General features: G+C 41.0%; 1 protein-coding gene across 8 annotated transcripts in view; it reads right to left on the bottom strand.

Moving 5' to 3' along the window:
• The window catches only part of RAD54L2 (RAD54 like 2), a 92,372-nt gene that overhangs the window by 38,021 nt on the left and 29,265 nt on the right, over positions 1-25,086 (bottom strand). For all 8 annotated transcript variants that reach the window (XM_082414894.1, XM_082414888.1, XM_082414890.1 and 5 more), the window contains one exon: positions 15,807-16,002. In XM_082414894.1, the coding sequence (XP_082271020.1) occupies positions 15,807-15,948 (142 nt within the window). In that variant the 5' untranslated portion in view covers positions 15,949-16,002. The remainder of the gene's footprint in view (positions 1-15,806; positions 16,003-25,086) is intronic.

Below are 25,086 nucleotides of genomic sequence, written 5' to 3'. Positions count from 1 at the left end.
GTTTGACACCACTAATCATTAGTGAAATGTAAATCAAAACTACAATAACATACCATCTCACACCCATTAGGATAGCTACTATTAAAAAAACAAGTGTTAGCAAGGAGGCGGAGAAATTAGAACCCTTGTGCACTGTTGGTGGGAATGTAAAATGGTACAGCTGTTGTGGAAAACAGTATGGCAATTCCTCAAAAAATTAAACATAGAATTACCATATGATCTAGCCATTCCACTTCTATATATACACTCAAAAGAACTGAAAGTAGGGTCTCAAAGAAATATTTATACATTCACGTTCATAGCAGCCCAAGTATCCATGGACAGAGGAAAGGACAAGCAAAATGTGATATATACATACAACGGAATATTATTCAGCCTTACAAAAGGAAGGAAATTCTGACACATGCTACCACATGGATAAATCAGGACATTATGTTAAGTGAAATAAGCCAGTCACAAAAAGACAAATACTACATGACTCCACTTATATGAGGTACTTACAGTAGTTAAAATCATAGAGACAGAATGTAGAATCGTGGTTCCCAAGGTTCCCAAGGGCTGGGGGAGAAGGGAATGGGGAGTAATTGTTTAATGGGTACAGAGTTTCAGAATGGGATGATGAAAACGTTTTGGTGATAGACAGTGGTGATGGTTGCAACAACAATGTGAATGTACTTAATGCCACAGTATTGTACACTTAAAAATAGCTACAATGCTAAATTTTATGTTACACATATTTTACCACACACGCAGAGTTGACTTAGTTATTATGCTAAGTTAAAGTTAGACAAAAAAGGCCGCATATTATATGATTCCACTTACAGAAATGCACAGAACAGGTACATCTATATAGACAGAAAGTAGGACAGTGGTTGCCAAGGACTGAGGGAGAGGATAATAGGAGTGTCTGCTTACACGTAACAGGGTTTCTTTTTGGGGTGGTGAGGATGTTCTGATATTAGAAAGTAGAGATGGTTGCACAACCTTGTGAATATACTAAAAACCACTGAATTGTACACTTTAAAGTGGTGAATTATATCTCAAAAACACACACACACACTTTTTTTTTTTTTTTAATGTTGGCTTGGTGCTTCTGCTTCAAGCTAAGACGGAATAGCTTGAGGCAAACCAAAGGAGGCACCCAGAACAGCTAGGAATATGTTAGCAAATTTAAACAAACAAACAACAACAACAACAAAACTCTTTTGAAGGCACTGAAGAGATGCTGAGACAACCAGGAGTTGAAGGGACAAGATTCCAGAGGGGGAGAATGCTGCGCAACCATACAAAAGAATGAAATCTTGCCATTTGTTGCAACATGGATCGACCTGGCGGGTATAAGTGAAATAAGTCAGAGAAAAACAAATACCATATTTCACTTGTATGTGGAATCTAAAAAACAAAACAAAGGAACAAACAAAATGAAACAGAAACAGACTCATAGATACAGAGAACAAACTGGTGGTTGTCAAGAGGGGGTATGCGGAGACAGAGGAAATAGGCGAAGGGGATTAAGAGGTACAAACTTCCAGCTATAAAATAAATAAGTCAGGGGGATGTAATGTACACACAGGGAATGTAGTCAATAATATTGTAACAATTTTATATGGTGATGGATGGTAGCTGGTCTCATTGTGGTGATTATTTCATAATGTATAAAAATATCAAATTGCTGGGGCTTCCCTGGTGGTGCAGTGGTTAAGAATCCGTCTGCCAATGCAGGGGACACTGGTTCGAGCCCTGGTCAGGGAAGATCTCACATGCCACGGAGCAACTAAGCCCGTGCGCGACAACTACTGAGCCTGTGCTCTAGAGCCCGCGAGCCACAACTACTGAGCCCACGTGTCACAACTACTGAAGCCCGCGTGCCTAGAGCCCGTGCTCCACCACAAGAGAAGCCATCGCAATGAGAAGACTGCGCACCAAAACGAAGAGTAGCCCCCGCTTGTCACAACTAGAGAAAGCGCACGCACAGCAACGAAGACCCAACGCAGCCAAAAAAAAATCAAATCGCTAAGTTGTACACCTGAAAATAATATATTTTATGTCAATTATAACTAAATAAAAAATCAAGTCACAGTCTTGTAGAAAACAGCAGAACATATATCTGATGAAAGACTTGTATCTAGAATATATTTTTCAAAACCACAATTCATTAAAAGGACAACAAGCAACCCAATAAAGAGCAAAAGGGGAGGAACAGATACCTCAGAAAAAGAGATATAGAAATGGCCAATGAACACATGAAAAGGTGCTCAATATAATTAGGGAAATGCAAATTTAAACTATAATCAGATACCACTGGACACCCACTTAGAATGGCTAAAATTCCTAAGACTGGCCATATCAAGTGCTGGCAAGGATGTGGGGCACCTGGAACTCTCATGTACTACTGACAGGAGTGTGAAGAGGTACAGTCATGTTGGAAAACATTTTGGCAGTTTTTTATAAAGTTAAACATACACCTACCATATGACCCAGTAATTCACTTATAGATATTTTATCTAAAAGAAATGAAAACAGGGACTTCCCTGGTGGTCCAGCGGTAAAGAATCCACCTTCCAATGCAGGGGACGTGGGTTCGATCCCTGGTTGGGGAACTAAGATCCCACATGCCACGAGGCAACTAAGCTCACATGCCACAACTACTGAGCTTGCGCGCCTCAACGAGAGAGCGCTCTGGACCCTGTGCACCACAACTACAGAGCTCACGTGCCCTGGAGCCCGCACACAACTAGAGAGAAGCCTGCATGTCACAACTAGAGAGAAGCCCGTGCACAGTGACGAAGACCTGATGCAGCCAAAAAAATAAAATAAATAAAAATAAAATAAATGAAAACATATCTCTAATTTTTTTAAAAAATCAACTTTACAGGAATGTTCAAAGCAGGTTCATTCATAAGATTAAATGTCCATCAACAGATGAATGTATAAACAAGGGGTAATATATTCATGCAATTGGAATACTACTCAGCAATAAAAAATAACAAACTATGATCATATGCAACAATACATATGAATCTCACAGACATTATGCTGAGCAAGAGGCCAAAGACAAAAGAATATGTATTGTATAATTCCATTTATATAAAATTCTAGAACAGGCAAAGCTAACCTATAATGACAGAATTTAGTTCAGTGGTTGCCTGGAAAATTGACTACAAAGGGGCATGAGAGAACTTTCTGGGAAAATGGATATTTTCTATATCTTGATTAGGGTGATGATAACATGGGTACATACATTTGTCAACAATCATCGACCTGCACAGGTAAAAGATGTGAACTTTACTTTATGTAAATTATATAATAAAGTTGATTTTTAAAAATTGTGTGATATTGCTAAGTTATTCTTAAAGAGAAATTCATAGCCTTAAATTAATGTCAAAAAGTAACAGAGAGTGGTCCAGAGGTTAAGACTCTGCGCTCCCAATACAGCGGGCACAGGTTTAATCCCTGTTCGGGGAACTAAGATCCCACATGTGGCAAAGGGCAGCAAAAAAAACAAAAACAAAAAAAACAGAGAGTGAAAATCAATGATGTAAATAAATTTTCTTTTCAAAAAATTAGAAAAAGAACAGGAAACCAAACCCAAAGAAAGTAGTAGGAAGAAAACAATAAAAAGCAGAGGAAAACATACTTTAAAGAGCAAAAGCAAAACCAAAAGTTGATTCTTTGAAGCATAAATGCTACATCCTCAGACAGCCTTACCACCACTGCCACAACCAACACACTGGCTAAAACAGGCCCTTCCTCCCAACCCCCGGGGCTTATTCCCTTTCTTTATTATTTACAAGGTTCTTATCAAGATCTGAAGTTATTTTAGGAACTTGATCCAACACTTACCTGTCTCTCCTTTTAGACTATAGCTCCTTGAGGGCAGGGATTCTGTCCATCTCATTCTCCACTATATCCCTCAAGCCTAACAAAAATGCCAGCTGCCTAACAGATGCTCAATAAATATACGTTGAATTTTTCAAGATGAGCTTGTTTTTATTAAAAAAACTGTCACTAGAGAAAAACACATATGAATAAAAAATCCACTGAAGTGTACCAGTTCCTATTCAGTATGTTTATGTTCAATATCTTCAATATGTCAGCATTTATGAGTGCATATTGATGTTCTCTGTGGACTGAGCTTTCCTGACTCAATATATGTCATGACAAGCCAATATATTTTCCAATAAGCCTTAAAAAGTTAAAAACTCACCCAAACTAAAATGTGATTCACCTTCAAAATAGTCATAGAAGCCAGTTTGAGAGGGAAAAAAATTCTCATCATAGTTGCTCCTTGGGAAGAAATAACTCTTCACAGCATTAATGCTAAAAGGCACTAGAGGATTCCAAATTAAACACATCTTTTAAAGTGAGATCTGAGAGCAAGGGGACCGATACCACTCTAACTAACTCATGAAACAACCTAAGACATGAAGAAAAGAAACGGCCAGGCTTTCCACTTAGCTCTCACAGGGCTGGGGAACAACTGCAAATCATTTGTAAAAGATACCAAGACTGCACAGGGGTTCTCAATCTTGGCACTGCGGACATTTGGGATTGGGTAATCCTTTGTTGTCGGAGGCTCTCCTGTACATTGTAGGGTGTTCAGCAGCATCCCACCCCCCACCCCCCCATCTACTAGATTCTAGTGGCATCTTCCCAGTTGTGACAACCAAAAATGTCTCTATACATTGCCAAAGGTCTCCTTGGGGGCAAAATCAATCCCTGTAGAGAACCACTGCTCATAGCACAATCAAGGCCAAAATACTAAAGAAACAGTCATTTGTAAACACAACTACACCTCTTTTCAGCCCATCTGAAATTCTAGCCCTCTGCTGCAGACAGATTTAATTTTGACTCTGCTCAGCATGATGATGAAGATTTTTGGCCATCTCTGCAACCACAGGCAAGAATTACCAAGTTCTCAGCAAATCAGCCACAAAGTAGGAACTTCTGAGCAAAGGAAAGAAGACAGACTAAGGCTGAAACGTTGAAGGATTCTAGTTTAATTTCGGAATAAGATATAAAGAAATGAGAGAAAATGTAAAGTGAATACTTGGCTTTACTAAAATCTTACAGACAAGGTAATGTCTAGAATAATTTCACAAAATCAAAATTTTAAAAATCCAAATTAAACCCAAAGATGCTGATGAAAACCACATCCCAATCTTTAAAATATGCCTTTCCTATGTCCTCTCACTTTTTCACTCATGAAATAAGACTATCAAACAATATGAAAGATTGCTTAAACCGACTACAATGAAATTACAGATTTTTTTTTTACAACAAAGAGCACTGTGAGCAACGTTAAGAAATAAGCTACAGACTAGATGCTATTAACAATATAAATAGTAAAGGATTAGTATATCCAGAATATGAACACTTACAAATATGAACACTTAAATATGAAAAACATCATCACCACAAATAGCCAAAACTGACATCATTACCTGAGAAATTTGAGCTGGTTCTTGAAGTGTTTCCCAGCTTTCTCTAATCACTCAACTTTATTATTCCATCAGTCATAAGAAAACATCCACTATCATCCTTAACATCCTATGGCTTTATACCAAACATGAATGCTCAATCACCTACTCAGCTTAATTTCCCCCATTCCTTCCATCCCCCAGAATTCCACAAGCAATCCCACACCTAGCCATCATCACACATTAAGGAAGAGAAACCTTATTGCTGCCCAAGGAACAGAAGGTGGAGAAAGAGCCAACTCCTATCTGGAAATGGCTGCAGTTCATTGAGAAACAACACACTACCCAAGGCACCTGGTGACTGTGGCATCTGGCAACCTGCAGCCAGCTTCCTGTGGGGGAGAGCCCTTCCTTCTACACTCTGCCAAGGGCCTCAAGAGACAACAGGCTGGTCACTGTTTCCTCAAGAGTTCTCCAAGGGTCTCTCAACTCCCTAGTAATGTGTTGGGTTTTTTTAAAGAAATGGGCCAGGGGACTTCCCTGGTGGCGCAGTGGTTAAGAATCTGCCTGCCAACGCAAGGGACACAGGTTCGAGCCCTGGTCCGGGAAGATCCCACATGCCGTGGAGCAAATAAGCCCGTGCGCCACAACTACTAAGCCTGTGCTCTAGAGCCCGCAAACCACAACTACTAAAGCCTGCGCGCCTACAGCCCGTTCTCTGCAACAAGAGAAGCCACCGCAATGAGAAGCCGCGCACCGCAACGAAGAGTAGCCCTTGCTCGCTGCAACTAGAGAAAGCCTGTGCACAAGCAACAAAGACCCAACACAGCAAAAAATAAAAATAAATAAATAAAAATTTAAAAATAAATAAACAGATCTTTTAAAAAAACTGGGCTAGGCATAAAAAAGAATGAAATTTTGCCATTTGCAACAACATGGATGCACCTGGAGGGTATCATGTGTAGTGAAATAAGTCAGACAGAGAAAGACTAACACTGTATATTATCACTTATATGTGGAATCTAAAAAATAAAAGAAACTACTGAATATAACAAAAAAGAAACAAAAACAGATATAGAGAACTAACTAGTGGTTACTAGCAGGGAGAGACAAGAGGGGAGGGGCAAGATAGGGGTAGGGGATTAAGAGGTACAAGCCTCTTATATAAAATAAATAAGCTACAAGAATATATTGTACAGTACAGGAAATATAGCCAATATTTTATAATAACTATAAATGGAGTATAATCTATAAAATTTTTGAGTCACTGTGTTGTATACCTGAAACTAATATAATATTGCAAATCAACTACATCTCCATTAAAAAAAAGAAATAGGCTAGGGATATGAATGGGAAGACAGAAGCAATGAAATGTTTTTTGCTTGTTTCCCAAAGTATGAGTGATCCAAATATGGGAGAAATAAAAATAGATTAAAAACTCAAGCAAATTATTCCTGGAAACTTCAGAATCACTAAAGAGCTAGTGCTTTCACTACCTGCCATTCAGCACTACAGGGAGTAAAGTGGTACCGGATGCTGCAACTGATTGAGAGAGGTGTCGGGGCTGGAGCTGGTTCAAGGGCCATGTCAATCCATGCTGGGCTTCCTGCTCTTCTTGAGGGCTCCAACTGGCAGCCTCTCTCAAGGAGGCTAGAATTAACAGGACCTCTGCACCCGCAAAGGGAAGATTTTAAGAGAGGAATGAAGAGAACAAGCCTGCTTGCAGCTTCGGGGGATTGTAGCCCTTCCCTCTGGAGCTCAGGCAAGTAAAGCCCCATACTCTCCCACCTGAAAATCCATTTTAAATGGTGATGGAAACACAGAATAACACACAAATCTTTGCAAAACATGCAAACTTCACTAGGGGCCCATGTAAGGGTGTCCACAACAAGCAAGAGGAAACTAGGAGGGCACAAGTGCTGTCCCTTTTAAGAGGGAATGGGCAAAGAGTAACACCAACAGCTCGAATTCTGCTGCTTTTATTTGAGAGAGGACTTGGGTACACACACTAAGGTGATAATCTTCCAAAATTTGTTACTGTTGTATCTGTTAACCTAAGAGAGTAGAAGACAGTAACACTGGTCCTATGAACAAACAAAAGCATGCTAGTAACCTGTATGGGGGGGAAAAAAATCAACACAACTCAGTTTATTTTTTCATTCTACTGATGAATGCTTTGAAGCACTGAGGCTACGACCACAAAACACACACATACACACACATACACACACAATTCCCAGAATGATTCAGTAGTTGAGAAAGGGCTGTACACAAAGACTAGGGTTTCACAAGCAGAGCATCGGATATCATTCTGGGAAAGCACAGGAGGCAAGAGAGAAGAAAGATACCTCCAGCAAAAAATTTCCTCCACAAAATGCATTCACATATAACTGAAACAGTTAAATGATCCCTTCAGACTCTTACTGAGGATAAGAATTTCTGATTTGAGAGCAGAAAACAAGGTAGGTTGAGGAGCAGATGCTGTGGAGGGCAGGGCTCATTTATCAGTTCCCATACCCCAGAGAGCATCATTTAAAGTCATGCCTTGGCAAAATAATAAACGATTGCATGTCACTGACCTCCTGAATTTTCTCATTAATTGAAACCTTAAATGTTAACTCTATGAATGCAAAAGGCTGGAGAGTAAATTCTGGTCAGAGAAAGACAGGTAAAGCCCTTTCTGACTGACCACATTAGATATAAAACAAATCTTTTCCTTAGGGCCACAGAAAATGCAAAGAAAATATGCATCTATCTGAGAGCACGCTGCATCTCTGCTTCCGGATTAAAAGAGTGGCTGGAATGTAAGTACAACATTTCTAAGCTGGAAGAGCATTCAGCAGTGGCTCTCCCAGGACCTTACACTCCACAGGGAAACAACTCTATAGACCTCTACCATATATGATCACCATCAAGGAAAAAACCTCTCATCTCCTCATGCTCAATCACAAATTCTGTGCCTGAAGAAATTACCTAAATATCCCACTCTACTTCTCTCCATACCACTGTACTACCTGGTCTGGATTCTGGCACAAGCCTCCAAAGGGTCACCCTGCCGCCTTCTGATGACTCCCCCTCCAATCCACGCTGCTTGCTGCAGAAAGAGAGCTTTCTGAATCTGATCATGTCACAGTCTCCACCCACCCAGGATCTTCTAAAATACCTTAAAATGTCCCTTCTACCCTTAGGATAAAATCTAAAATGCTTAAGGCTTTTTCTGATTGCTAGTATCCAGCCTTCCTTCTGACCAGCAAGTACCTCCCTCCAACCACCTGCACCCACACACCCTCCACTCCCTGCTCTCTAGCCTCAAAAGCACAGTGCTCTCAAGGTCTCTAGGCCTTGGCTGAGGCTGTGTCTGTCTTTCCCCATTTCTTCATCTAACAGTTATGTTTTAGATTCTAATGACAATTCTAACCCATACTCTCTTTTGGGTCTCTGCTTAAAGGTTAGCCTCCAGAAAGCCCTCTCTAGGTTTCTTCCTTTTTATTTTAGGATGTGCCCAACTGCTAAGCTGTAGTGCCTGTCAATATAGCTGCAGAGAGAAAGTTAATAGCTGCTGCTGTCTCTCTTGGTATGCTGTTTAGGGAACTTCATTCAAACCTGGCACATTCTGCTTCTGTATTCTAAATTGGACCAAAGATTATTTGAAGACTTCAGAAGAAGATTTAAAAAATACTGAAAAACCTTCTCTTCAGGAGGGTTGCTGGGTAACTCCAAAATCAGGGCAGGCACAGCAACTGGGGAATAGCTGTAGTTTCAGCACAGGTCTGTGATGAGCCCTGCTAGATATGGACCCTACCCCATGCCCAGTCATGTCCAAGCCCATCCAAAACTGCTCTAGTCACTAGCTCTGCTCCCAAAAGCACTGGGGCCCAGCTCACCAGCAATGCTTGTTATCCTTCAGCTAGATTTATTCATGTTACAAATATTACCCATTCAGTCCCCGAAACAGCCCTATTAAGTAGATGATATTACAATATTCCCATTTTACAGAGGAAAAAACTTGTTTCACAAAGCTATAAGTACTAAAGACAGGATTTGAACTCAGGTGGTTGATCTGGCTCCAGAGTCCATGCTCCTAGCCACCACCCTGAACAATCTCTCCTCTACTCCCATTTCGCTGAAAGTTATGAGGGAAGAAAATAGAGTTCAGAAACAGAGGCACAAATGTACTGTGCCTTTGTTTACAACAAAGGGTAAAACAAAAAGGTAATGCAGAATACTGGATCAATTAGATAATCATATTGGTGGAGGTGGGGGGGGGGAATGAAGCTTGACCCCTACCTCACACCACACAAAAATCAATTCCAGATGGATCCTAGACCTAAATGTGAAGGTAAAACATTAAAGCTTCTAGAAGATAACAGGAGAATATCTTCATGACCTTGAGGTAGACAAATATTTCTTAAACAAAGCACAAAAAGCACTAAACATAAAGGGAAAAAAAATGATAAATTTGACCTCATTAAAATTAAAACACCTATAGATCATCAAAAATACAATCTAAAAAAGATTATAAAACTGCAAAAAATACACAACTAAGAGAGTGAAAAATCAAGCAATATAAATGGGAAAGCTGTGTGTATGTGTGTGTCTGTGTGTGTGTGTGTGTGTGTATTAAAAAGACTCACATCCAGATATAAAGAATTCGTATAAATCAATAAGAAATTTGTGGAAGAAAGAAAAATGGTCAAAAACATGAGTTCAGGCACTTCACAAAAGTGAAAATGATCATAAGCATGTGGAAAAGAGCTCATCTTAAGTAATTACAGAAATACGAATTAAAACCACAATCAGATACTCCCACTCCCTGGACTGTTGGGAAGGAATGTTAAAGGCCCTACAATTCACTCTGGGGACTTCCCTGGTCATCCAGTGATTAAAAATCCACCTTCCAATGCAGGGGACGCAGGTTCGATCCCTGGTTGGGGAACTAAGATCCCACATGCCATGGGGCAACTAAGCCCGTGCACTGCAACTACTGAGCCCCCATGCCTCAAATAAAGAGCCTGCATCCTGCAAACTACAGAGCCCACGTGCTCTGGAGCGCACGCGCCACAGCTAGAGAGAGGGCTGCACATCGCAATTAAGAGCCCGCGCGTCGCAACGAAAGATCCTGCATGCTGCAACAAAGATCCCACGTGCCGCAACTAAGACCCGATGCAGCCAAAAAAGATAAATAAATAAAATAAAATGTAACATGTATTAAAAAAAAAAAAAAGTCACTCTGAACAACTAGGTCAATGTCTGACATGCTTTTCTGATGCAGGTTTATAAAACAATCTTCTGCCCCCAGCACACCCAAACTCTCTGCCCCTTTGTCTCCCTAACCCTAGCACACAGAAAAGGAGGACAGGAACAAGTATCAAAATCAGCACTACTTCATTTCTAACATGGAGGTCACCCTAAACTCTGACATACACTATTCTGAAAAATCAGTCCAACAACATATATTCAAGTTGTCTCAGGAAAAAGCGACACAAGTTTCTGGGGAAGAGGAGAAGGAAGAGAGAAATACAGAATAAAAAGAAAAAGATTTGGCTTGAGGGACTTCCTGCAGTCCAGTGGTTGGGACTCCACACTTCCACTGCAGGGGGCATGGGTTTGATCCCTGGTCCGGGAACTAAGATCCCGCATGCTGTGTGGCATGGCCAAAAAAAAAAAAAAAAAAAGATCTGGCTTGAATCTGTAATTTAAGGAATGCTTCTTGTCATCTATGTTGAGAACAAAATTCTGAAATGCAATAGAATGCTATTAACACTGTCTTGCCTGTCTTAGTGCATTCAGTCACATGGTCTAACTGCTTCCCCAGCTGATTCATAGCCCTTTTGTTTTGGTGATTCCTTTTTGTTCCTAAAAACATGCCCATTCTTCCCTGTCTTCATCCAGAACAAGAGAACAACAGATCTAGAATTCAGGTTGCAGACTTTTCATTTTGTGGAAAAGAACCTAAAGGCTCATCAAGGACTTGCCCAAGATCACAAAATTCAGATGAAGATGGTTGCCTTGTCTTGTGGGGTGTTCCTCTCTGTATCATACACTAAAGTGCTGAGGCAAAGGCTTTCCCAGACCACAGTTACAGCTTGGCTTTAGCCAGTATGGACTGCCCCCAATCTCTCCTGCACCATCAATTTCTCCCTCCCTACCTGATCAGTCCCACTGGCAAAAAGTTAAAAAGATAAAACCTGTTTTCCACCTGTTCTTGTTTGAGTCCCTGTCATTGCACTGAAATTGATCAAGGCCACCAAGGACCCCCACACTGCTAAATCCAACAGTCAATTCTTAGTCCTCATACTACCAGGACTATTGGTTGCCTTTAACTAACACAGTTGATCACTTCCTCCTTGAAATGATTTTTTTTTTTCCACCTGGCTTCCATAACACTTTTCTCTTGGGTCTCCTATTACCTCAGTGGCCATTTCTTCTCAATTTTCTTTCCTAGATCATCCTCATTCCTTCCCCGCCTCTGCTGCCAAGTGCTTAGTTGTTCAGACCACTTCTCTTTAATTCTCTTATTCCTGGAATAATCTTATCCTGTCCTGTGATTTAAGTACCATTCATATACAGATATATCCCACTTTTTTACCTCCAATGTAGAGTTCTCCTCTGAACTTCAATTTAATAGTCAACTGCCCTCTGGACATCTCAACTTGGAGGCATAAGACATGTCAAACTTAACATGTCTTCAAAACCGAACTCCTCTCTGTCCCCAATCTGTACCTCTCCCTTAATCTTCCTAAGCGTAGAAAATGGCATCTTCAAGTTGTTCAATAAAAACTTGGAATCCATCCTTACCTTCCCTCTTACTCTGACGCAATCTATATCTATTTCATTAACAAATTCTATTGGCTCCATCTTCAAAACATATCCAGAATCCAACTACTTCTACCACCTCCACCAAGTCACCATCCCTCCTGCCTGGAATTTTGCAGTATCCTCCTAATTGACCTGCCTGCTTTTGCCCTCAGCTCCTTCACAGCCTGTTCCTTACATATCAGCCAGTGTGATCTTTCCTCTGCTTAAACCCTCTAATGGCTCCCACCTCACAGAATAAGACCCCACACAGTCTGACCCCCATGGCCTCTCTTCTACCACCCTCAGCCTGGTACACTCTGCTTCAGCTACCCTGGCTCCTTGCTGTTTTCTCCATACACCAAGAAAGCTCCTGCCTTTGGATCTTTGCTCTTGCTATCCTATCTGCCTGGAATGCTCTTTCTCTAGATAACCACCAGGCTAGCTCCCTTATTTCCTCCATGGCTCAACTCAAAAGTCACCTAATCAAGTAAAGTCTTTCTTGACCATTCGACATAAAAAAGCATCATCCCACATTCATACCTTACCCAGTTCCCCTTTCTTCACAGCACTTAACACCTTCTGACATACTGTTTATGTACTTATTTATCATCTGTCTCAACCTACTAAAATGAAAATCCCATGAGGAGAGGCATTTTTATCCCCTGCTGTGTTCCCAATGCCCATGCCCATGCCTAGCCAAAGAGGAGAAGCTCAATAAATATTACTGAATTACTGAATGCATTCCTTTCCCTTGTCACTCTCACATACTGTATTGTTCTCTTGGTGCCCCATGCTCTCTTTGAGACCTGCCATTCTTTTAGGCACTAATACTTACTGGGCTACACAGCTTTTTATGCAAATTTGACTCCTAATAGACTCTGTTAGGTACCTTTCTAACAAGACCTTGATTTCAAATAATGAATGTGACCAAGTCTACTCTGATAGTCTTGTAAATAAATGGTGGTCTATGGGCTGGAGAATAGTCACTTGGATTCATGGATAGGTGAATAATCTGATTTGCTGAATGTTAATGGTTCATCTAAGGGGAGGTCTCTAGCAAAACATAAACAGGTTCTATTCTTAGCTCTGATTCCATTGCCCCCCATGACTTGGATAGCCAATAGAGATGACAGAATCTGTTATCCAAGCAAAATAAAAACACATGTCAATACAAAGGATTATACATGAATGTTCATAGTGGCTTTATTTGTATTAACAATACAAAAGAAAAAAAGGAAACCCCCCCACAAAAAAAGAAACCCAGGGAATGGATAAACAAATTGGGGTATACCTATACAATAGAATACTACTCAGCAATGAAGACGAATGAACAATTGATATATACATGTGGATGAATCTTTTTTTTTTATAGATTTATTTATTTTTATTTATTTTTGGCTGCATCGGGTCTTCATTGCTGCTCGCAGGCTTTCTCTAGTTGTGGTGAGCAGGGGCTACTCTTCGTTGCAGTGCGCGTGCTTCTCATTGCGGTGGCTTTTCTTGTTGCGGAGCACGGACTCTAGGCGTGCGGGCTTCAGTAGTTGTGGCACGCGGGCTCAGTAGTTGTGGCTCGCAGGCTCTAGAGCGCAGGCTCAGTAGTTGTGGCGCATGGGCTTAGTTGCTCCATGGCATGTGGGATCTTCCTGGACCAGGGCTCGAACCCGTGTCCCCTGCGTTGGCAGGCGGATTCTTAACCACTGTGCCACCAGGGAAGTCCCACACATGGATGAATCTTAAAATAATTATGCTGAGTGAAAGAAGTCAGACTCCCAGAAAGAGAAAGAGAATGAATATACTATATGGCTCCATTTATACAAAAATTCTAGAACACATAAACTAATCAAGGGCAGAAAGCAGAACAGTGATTTCCTAGGGACAGTACCCCTACTGGAGAACCAGGAAAACAGCAGAGAAATCAGCACAGGTAATGAAGTAAAAAGATACCAGAGGAAAAGAAGTGGGCATCTGGCTTTTCCTTGCAAACTCCATAAGAATAAGGGTAGCAGACTTCCCTGGTGGCGTAGTGGTTAAGAATCCGCCCGCGAATGCAGGGAACACAGGCTCAATCCCTGGTCTGGGAAGATCCCACATGCCGCGGAGCAACTAAGTCCGTGCACCACAACTACTGAGCCTGTGCTCTAGAGCCCGCGTGCCACAACTACTGAAGCCCGCGCGCCTAGAGTCCGTGCTCCGCAACAAGAAAGCCACCACAATGAGAAGCCCGCGCACCGCAACGCAGAGTAGCCCCCGCTCGCCACAACCAGAGAAAGCCCGTACGCAGCAACAAAGACCCAATGCAGACAAAAATAAATAAAATAAATAAATTTATTAAAAAAAAAGAACCATGAGAGGCAAGCAAGACAGTCTGATGATATACCCTCACATCACTATCTTCTGTTACTTCTACTCATTCTACTTTATAGACGGGAACTGCAGAACTAGCTGTGGGGAGACTCCAGCTGACCAAGCTGGCAGTGGATAGCAGAAGATGCTGCTGTGGGTGTGGGGGAGTGAAATGGTAATTTCCTGCCAGAGGTAAACTGGAAATGGGGCAAAGACCTCTAGACAGTTTAAATGACAGAAAATTGATCCCTGAACCATATGGCAGCTGTTAGGATGAATGAGAACTGAAGACAGTAACATCAGCAAACGAAGAGGATACATGCTCATTCTCCTGGAATCTGGAGAATGGCAGGAATGCATCTTCCTAGGCTCCTGAAGATCCAAGCAATGATGATCTAGTGCAATGTTCAGGTATAAAACTGAATATTGGTGTGTTATAAAAAGACAAAAACTTTATTCCTAGGTCAACAGGAAGCTTACAAACAACCAAATCCTATGCCATGAAAGGTTAGAATTAATTGAGAAGCTGTGTGGCTGGCCAGATGACCTAACATTAGACTAACGATGAAAAGGAAAAGTCCAATGCCACTTCAGCAAGTTGGGGACAAAGGAAGGGTGAGCCAAGCAAACCAAACAGGAGTCCAGAAGGGGTCCACCAGCTACAGAGGGGCAGTTCTCTCACAGCAGGAGCAATTTATAGTCACTTGAAGTAGCTGGGAGGCAGAGCAGCACCGCAGGAGATGCAATAAGCTTCCTGGAGTTGTGAACCCATCTAATAATCTCTCCCCAGATAACTTCCTCATCTTCACAGAAGCAGAATTGTGAATGTAACTTAGGAAACTCACAGACCACTCACAGTTATCCTCACACCTATCTGTGGCCACCTGATGGGTCCGTGACCACCAGACCACGACTTTGTCTCACCACAGGAACTCTGCCACTGACTCCCTCCATGACTTGAACAAGCATGCTCCAGCCTCAAATCTTTAGACCTAAGTCTGCACATCATCAAAGACAAGGTGAATGCTAAAGGTCCTTCCAGCACTAAAGTGAGGCTTATATAGAGGAACAACAATTTATTTCGTGGGGAAGAGCATATGAGTTCATTGTTGCTGTGTTCCAGTCTTTGCCTTCTCATGATGGATGATGACCTAAGAAATCCAACTGCCAACACGAAGTTGTCTCAGCAAAAATTCTATTAGAATAAAGATAAGGCAACCTCTGTCACTCACTAGAGTCACTCACCATCCAGCAGGTCTTCCTCGTCATCCCTGCCATGCTCCTCCACTGCCACCTCCTCCTCCTCCTCCTCCTCCTCTTCCGCATCCTCCAGCTCCACGTCTGGGTCCAGGTCTGGATCGCTCCCTGAGGCGGATTCGTCTGACATGGCTCCCAGAGGTCCTCAGTGGACATTACCGTCTCATGGTCCACTGCAGGGATCCTAGGAGGAGCACAAGAGGCATCAGAATCACCAAAGGCTTCACTTAGGAGCATGAATTTTTCAAAGAGAAAATGTCAAGGATGAATTCCCTGGGAGCTTTTCTAAGCAGGTCAGCTAACCATACCCAAATCTCAACCTTCCCCACAAGGGCACTGGCCCTAAGACATATTTTGGTGACTCTCTGCCCAGCTCAAGCTTCTCTTAGCTGCTTGTTTGGTCCCTTTAAGATATTTTCTTGCCCAAACGCCCTATACACCTCAGAATTCCCATTTGTTCGTCCCTTCATGCATCAACTGTTTCCTGAGCACCAACTCTTTATATCTATATATATACATATATATGTATATATAATCACAGGCACTGTACTAGGCTTTGGGGACACAGTAGAAAGAAGAAAAAAGTATGTTAGAGGGTGCTAGTTGGCTAGTGTGGGCCAGAAGGAGCTGTTATTTTATATAGGGGGAACAGGGAAGTTCTCACTGAGCAGAGGCCAGAAGGAAGAGGGAGCCACACAGACATCTGGAGGGACTGAGTCCAGCAAAGGCGGAGCCCTGGAGCGGGAGTAACTGGGAGTGCTCAGGGAATAAGGAGTGGGCCCTGCCTTGGAGCACTACAAGGAAGATGGTCCACTCTCCAATCACCTGAATAAAGCACTTACAGGCTACTGGCTATTTATCACACTGTCACTCCTCCCAAATACTTAGGTAGCCTCAGGCTCCCCGTGGCTCAGAATGCCCCTGTGCCCACATCTCTGTTCTCAGGCTCTGCCCTACCTCTTGGCCCATTTCCACCTCCATTTCTTCCAAGAAGCCTTTGTCAACTGCCCCAGTCTTCTGGGATCATATTCCCTCTTCTGAACTCCAGAACTCCAGTAGCCATGCTAACCATGCTGACCTTCACCGTAGGCTTCATGTGAGCTACCTGGCACAGTGTCTGCCTTCTTTGGTTTCTCACCTCCTGACCCAACAGTAAGGCCCTAATGGCAGGGATTTAGCTGGGAATTGCCTCTTTGTATCCTAAATCTAGAAGCATGTCCTATTCATTCATTCACATTCGCTCTCTCTCTTGCCAACCAGCTCTATTACATTTACTATGTGTCAGGCACTATGCATGTCTGTCTATCTGTCTCTCTCTCCACTTTACTATTAGCAAGGTCATTTCTTCTTGAGCGGAAAGAAAAAACAAGATAAAGAAAGCTAGACGGATTGTTTTGTGATAAAGCAAATAGAGCAAAATATTAACATGAAGATTCACCAATTCCTTCAATTTTTTGGTATACTTGGTTTTTTTTTAATAATAAAATGTGGGGGAGAGGGGCACAAGATAAATAATCTTTTATAAGACAAACTGTTGCAGACAACCACATCCAGAATTAGGTCATCCTAAAATTCCTCCCATCTCCCAAAATTAAAAAAAAGAAGGAAACACAAGTCTCTAATTATTCAACACAAATACTATTCCAGAACTGGAATCTCTTATTAAGGTCCAGACACAATTTGAAACAGAATTTCTATGTTCTCCCGAACAGAAACAGAAACAAAACAAAGCAAACTGGATCCTTTAGAATTTTGGAAAACTAGAATTTAAGTTTAAGACTGCTCAGTTAAAAACCACAGGAATAATGACTGTGTGTGTCCTGATGGGTCACGTACTTAGCCTCTCAAGACAACTAAAGCAAAGAGCAGCTATGAAATGATTTAGTAACAGAATTCAAATTTTTGCATTAATGACACACTTCCAAAAATATTTACAAAGGGCATTAAGGTACAGGGAAGAAAACTGATCCACAAATAAATATTAATATAACTAATGCTGGGTTTCCCTGGTGTCACAGTGGTTAAGACCGCCTGCCAATGCAGGGGACACAGGTTCGAGCCCTGGTCCGGGAAGATCCCACATGCCGCGGAGCAACTAAGCCCGTGCACCAAAACTACTGAGCCTGTGCTCTAGAGCCTGCGAGCCACAACTACTGAGCCCATGTGCCACACTACCGAAGCCCGCATGCCTAGAGCCTGTGCTCCGCAACAAGAGAAGCCACTGCAATGAGAAGCACGCGCACCGCAATGAAGAGTAGCCCCCGCTCGCCGCAACCAGAGAAGAAGCCCGCGCGCAGCAACGAAGACCCAATGCAGCCAAAAGTAAAATAAATAAAATAAGTAGTAAAAAAAAATATATATATATATATAACTAATGCTGAGCTACCATTCACTGACAAAGCAGATTACAAGTCTCTGAAGGAAACCTGTATCTTTAGTTCATTAGGTTTTAGAAAGGAAGTAGTAAACCAATTAAATATCAGCAGGTTTAGAAGTGAAATTTATTTCTAAATATTAGTATAATGATAATTCATCAGCAACTACTCTGTGTTTGGAAGTCAATGTTCATAATCAGCATAAACCCCCTGTTTCATTCTAGACTGCTTAATAAGTGTTTTGCTTACAGTGTGCCTGGCTGATTATGGAGTGGCTTTTAGAGAACAATTTTTAATTAGCAAGTACCTTTAGGTAATCTGAATTCCTGTCATTTTAGAGAATAAATTGTGTGGTGATGGAAGAATGACAATCACTGAGAGGTCAGCAATAACAATGAAAAGCCTGTAAACCCCCAGTTAACAAACATCTTCAAAACAACCTCAGCCCCAAGCTCCTGACAGACAAAAGCAAACATCAATTAAACATTCAACAACCACACATATTAGACTATGAAAGACATTGATCCAGCCCCCTTCTCAAAACATTTTAAAAACAGAGGAAACTTTAAAATAGTACCCAGGCCATCAGATGCCCATGACAGAGAAGAAACTGGAAAGTAATGGATTTCTTAAGTCCCATCAAATTTGGTTTTTCTCTTTCCTTCCCTTCCATGAGCCACTAAACTTCTTTACACAGAGGACACAATGAATTCTTTTCTCAGCTCTTTAGAACCATACCAACTACTTAAGGGGCAGGTTTTGCTGTTACTGATCACCTTCAAAAAAGCAACAAAGGGAAAATGGCAGAGGAAAAGCTGATCTTCAGGGGGCAACAGCACAGTCAATTGCACTTTGTCTCTAAGGGGCTCCACCCACCCACACAGACACTTCCATGTGGGCAAAGCTTCAGAACACAGGGAAGGCAGCCCTGATTCAAAAAATTAGCTCTTAGTAGAACTGTTAGACAGACATGAGAAAAAAGTTGATGAGGAAAAAAATGCATCTCCCCATTTGCTCCTCATCCAATGTGAAACACTGCTTCAATCTCCAGTGAAGAGAAGCTCTGCCTCTAAGACACAGAGACACTAGGAGAGTGATCATGGGTGTGTTGCACCTTGATAAGGATCTGTATTCCTACAAAGCAAATTCTGGGACTCAAATTCTATTTTAATGAAATGGGAGACCTAGCTATTTAAAGGAACTCCAAACAGAACCACTCTGAAAGGAAAATATTCAACCCCTAAGTAATATGTTAATTTCTACAGTTTAATATATTGGGATTGCTAGAAGGAGGCTATAATTACGAAGAAACACACAGCCAATCCCAGTCGAGCCTCTCAAAGCAATCTTGAGAGTGAAGGAAAAGGGTCTTCTGCCCTGCTAAATTAAAAGACAACACCTGTCTGTAAAGTGTTGCCTGGCCAAGAATCAGCAGAATTAATCATGTGGGCACAGCCCTTAGACACACCCCTGGCAGGGAGACACACAGGAGGAAATAAACACACAAACACACACACACACACCAGAGGGCAGACAACAGAAGCAAGAAGAACTACAATCCTGAAACCTGTGGAACAAAAACCACATTCACAGAAAGACAGACAAGATGAAAAGGCAGAGGGCTATATACCAGATGAAGGAACAAGATAAAACCTCAGAAAAACAACCAAATGAAGTGGAGATAGGCAACCTTCCAGAAAAAGAATTCAGAATAATGATAGTGAAGATGATCCAGGACCTGGGAATAAGAATGGAGGCAAAAAGATCGAGAAGATGCAAGAAATGTTTAACAAAGACCTAGAAGAATTAAAGAACAAACAAACAGAAATGAACAATACAATAACTGAAATGAAAACTACACTAGAAGGAATCAATAGCAGAATAACTGAGGCAGAAGAACGGATAAGTGACCTGGAAGACAGAATGGTGGAATTCACTGCTGCGGAACAGACTAAAGAAAAAAGAATGAAAAGAAATGAAGACAGCCTAAGAGACCTCTGGGACAACATTAAACGCAACAACATTCACATTATAGGGGTCCCAGAAGGAGAAGAGAGAGAGAAAGGACCAAAGAAAATATCTGAAGAGATTAGAGTCAAAAACTTCCCTTACACGGGAAAGGAAATAGCCATCCAAGTCCAGGAAGGGCAGAGAGTCCCATACAGGATAAACCCAAGGAGAAACACGCCGAGACACTTAGTAATCAAAGTGCCAAAAATTAAAGACAAAGAAAAATTATTGAAAGCAGCAAGGGAAAAAAGAAAAATAACATACAAGGGAACTCCCATAAGGTTAACAGCTGACTTCTCAGCAGAAACTCTACAAGCCAGAAGGGAGTGGCATGATATACTTAAAGTGATGAAAGGGAACAACCTACAACCAAGATTACTCTACCCGGCAAGGATCTCATTCAGATTCGATGGAGAAATCAAAAGCTTTACAGACAAGCAAAAGCTAAGAGAATTCAGCACCACCAAACCAGCTCTACAACAAATGCTAAAGGAACTTCTCTAAGTGGGAAACACAAGAGAAGAAAAGGACCTACAAAAACAAACCCAAAACAATTAAGAAAATGGTCATAGGACCATACATATCGAAAATTACCTTAAACGTGAATGGATTAAATGCTCCAACCAAAAGACACAGGCTTGCTGAATGGATATAAAAAAACAAGACCCATATATATGCTGTCTACAAGAGACCCACTTCAGACCTAGGGACACATACAGACTGAAAGTGAGGGGATGGAAAGAGATATTCCATGCAAATGGAAATCAAAAGAAAGCTGGAGTAGCTATACTCATATCAGATAAAATAGACTTTAAAATAAAGAATGTTACAAGAGACAAGGAAAGACACTACATAATGATCAAGGGATCAATCCAAGAAGAAGGTATAACAATTATAAATATATATGCACCCAACATAGGAGCACCTCAATACATAAGGCAACTGCTAACAGCTATAAAAGAGAAAATCGACAGTAACACAATAATAGTGGGGGACTTTAACACCTCACTTACACCAATGGACAGATCATCCAAAATGACAATAAATAAGGAAACACAAGCTTTAAATGACACAATAGACCAGATAGATTTAATTGATAGTTATAGGACATTCCATTCAAAAACAGCAGATCACACTTTCTTCTCAAGTGCACATGGAACATTCTCCAGGATAGATCACATCTTGGGTCACAAATCAAGCCTCAGTAAATTTAAGAAAATTGAAATCATATCAAGCATCTTTTCTGACCACAATGCTATGAGATTAGAAATGAATTACAGGGAAAAAAACGTAAAAAACACAAACACATGGAGGCTAAACAATACATTACTAAATAACCAAGAGATCACTGAAGAAATCAAAGAGGAAATCAAAAAATACCTAGAGACAAATGACAATGAAAACATGATGATCCCAAACCTATGGGATGCAGCAAAAGCAGTTCTAAGACAGAAGTTTATAGCTATACAAGCCTACCTCAAGAAACAAGAAAAATCTCAAATAAACAATCTAACCTTACAACAGACTCCCTGACTTCAGACTATATTACAAAGCTACAGTAATCAAGACAATATGGTACTGGCACAAAAACAGAAACATAGACCAATGGAACAAGACAGAAAGCCCAGAGATAAACCCATGCACCTATGGTCAACTAATCTATGACAAAGGAGGCAAAGATATACAATGGAGAAAAGACAGTCTCTTCAATAAGTGGTGCTGGGAAAACTGGACAGCTACATGTAAAAGAATGAAATTAGAACACTCCCTAACACCATACACAAAAATAAACTCAAAATGGATTCGAGACTGAAATGTAAGACCGGACACTATAAAACTCTTAGAGGAAAACATAGGAAGAACACTCTTTGACATAAATCACAGCAAGATCTTTTTTGATCCACCTCCTAGAGTAATGGAAATAAAAAGAAAAATAAACAAATGGGACCTAATGAAACTTCAAAGCTTTTGCACAGCAAAGGAAACCATAAACAAGACGAAAAGACAACCCTCAGAATGGCAGAAAATATTTGCAAATGAATCAACGGACAAAGGATTAATCTCCAAAATATATAAACAGCTCATGCAGCTCAATATTAAAGAAACAAACAACCCAATCCAAAAATGGGCAGAAGACTTAAATAGACATTTCTCCAAAGAAGACATACAGATGGCCAAGAAACACATGAAAAGCTGCTCACCATCACTAATTATTAGAGAAATGCAAATCAAAACTACAGTGAGGTATCACCTCACACCAGTTAGAATGGGCATCATCAGAAAATCTACAAACAACAAATGCTGGAGAGGGTGCGGAGATAAGGGAACCCTCTTGCACTGTTGGTGGGAATGTAAATTGATACAGCCACTATGGAGAACAGTATGGAGGTTCCTTAAAAAACTAAAAATAGAATTACCATATGATCCAGCAATCCCACTACTGGGCATATACCCAGAGAAAACCATAATTCAAAAGGACACATGCACCCCAATGTTCACTGCAGCACTATTTACAATAGCTAGGTCATGGAAGCAACCGAAATGCCCATCGACAGACGAATGGATAAAGAAGATGTGGTACATATATACAATGGAATATTACTCAGCCATAAAAAGGAACGAAATTGAGTCATTTGTTGAGACGTGGATGGATCTAGAGACTGTCATACAGAGTGAAGTAAATCAGAAAGAGAAAAACAAATATCGTATATTAACACATGTATGTGGAACCTAGAAAAAATGGTACAGATGAACCAGTTTGCAGGGCAGAAATTGAGACACAGATGTAGAGAACAAACGTATGGACACCAAGGGGGGAAAACCACGGTGGGGTGGGGATGGTGGTGTGCTGAATTGGGCGATTGGGATTGATACGTATAAAATTGATGACTAATAAGAACCTGCAGTATAAAAAAACAAACAAACAAACAAAACATCTAATACTAAAAACTTAACCCCCCCCACACACACACACAAAGCCTTTGTTCACAAAGCAGACCATGCCTGGAGAGTCCACACTGAAAAATGCAATCACACACTGCTTCACCACTGCAGGGCAGCCCGTGAAATTTCAGAGATGTCTTTGTGTTCCTCAGCAGCATCCTGATCCTGCCTTTGATAAAAATAATCCATTCCAAACTGCCATGTCCTCATTAATTTTGATGACCTTGAGTAATACTAAATTTCCTCAAATGATCTCAAAGCAATTCAACAGCAAGTGCCACTCACACCTTTTTTCCATTAAGAATATAAACAAAACCATGCATTTATGCTAATTTACAAGGGGAGGAAAGTTTTCAGAGCATGAAAACATTCAGCCCAAAACTTTAAGCAACATCCCTTCAAAGAAACCCATTAGTCAAATAATTTACGTAATTCAAAGGGGAAAAAGAGTTCAGTTCATATATATTAGTACTCCCTGGGTATCTACAAGATTCTTCCAATCTGCTGTGAGAGATCGACTGTGGAGCTCTAAAGTTATTTCAAAACACCTTTCTTGTGCAAGATAAAGACCTGATGTGTACTTCAAACTTCCACGTAGCCCAAATGCCTTTTGATTATCTTTCAGTTACTTAAAAACACATTTAATACACACAAGCAGCCACAGAGCTAAACTGACAAGAGATCAAAATATTTTATTCAGAAATCTAAAGAGACTTTTGGCAATTAGGAACTTAAGACAAAATAAGGAAGGAAAGGTGAACAAACATTCAAGACTCCAAGAAGCAGGGCCACAGGAGACAACTCTCCCAAAAGGCAATGCAGTGAGGCCAGCACCAAGCACAGCAGAGGCACTGAAGCCACGTTTAAAGAATCAGTCAAGAAACCTAAATTATAGTCACAGCTCAATGGGAAATTAGCTGCATTACCTTGGGCATATCAGTTCTCCCACAACTTCCATTACCCCTCTTACTCCAGCCTAGAAGAAAGATGGGCCTGAGTTCATCTTTAAGACCCCTTCCAGATTCTATGACAGCAGTTTTTAAAGGGTGGTTCCCTCAGGTGGTCCTGAGGGTCCTAAAGACCCTTTCAAGGGAGGCAGAAAGTCAAAATCATGCATGGGTTAAAGAGCCATTCAAAGTGCAAGATAGACCAATGGATTTTAATGTAACAGAATACAAAAAGTTCCTTGATATGGTTTCAAAGTCTCTGTAACAATTAACCTTGAAGAAACTACCATTTTTTGGCGTTTCGGTATACTAGTAAAGAATACCCACAGTGGGGCTTCCCTGGTGGCGCAGTGGTTGAGAATTCGCCTGCCAATGCAGGGGCCACGGGTTCGAGCCCTGGTCCGGGAAGATCCCACATGCCGCGGAGCAACTAAGCCCATGCGCCACAACTACTGAGCCCACATCCCTAGAGCCAATGCTCTGCAACAAGAGAAGCCACCGCAATGAGAAGCCCGTGCACCGCAACGAAGAGTAGCCCCCGCTCACTGCAACTAGAGAAAGCCCGTGTGCAGCAACGAAGACCCAAAAGCAGCCAAAAATAAAAAATAAATAAAACAAAGAATACCCACAGTTACCTGAAAAGGATGTTAAAACACTCCTCCCTTCTCCAACTACATTCTTCATGTATTCCAACAATACAATAAGTCAACAACAAAACAGTAAGTCACAACAAGCTAAATGAAGAACCAGATCTGAGAATCCAGCTGTCTCTACTCAGACATTTTCAAATTTTCGAATGTGTAAAACAATTCTACCCTTCTAATTTTTTTGTTTTGGAAAGTATAGTTATTTTTCATTTAAAAGGTTATTTATGTTAACATAATTATTTTATTATTTTAAAATGAATTAATATTTTTTTATTTCTCAGTTTTAATTTCTAATACAGCATATATTGACCAATATAACCAATATAAACAAAAGTTCTTTGGGGTC

Source organism: Balaenoptera physalus, assembly GCF_965194825.1.
Source record: "Balaenoptera physalus genome assembly, chromosome: 11".
In the NCBI taxonomy this organism is placed as follows: domain Eukaryota; kingdom Metazoa; phylum Chordata; class Mammalia; order Artiodactyla; family Balaenopteridae; genus Balaenoptera; species Balaenoptera physalus.
Note: the sequence above shows the minus strand (reverse complement) of the source record. Positions and strands in the feature narration are given on the sequence as shown.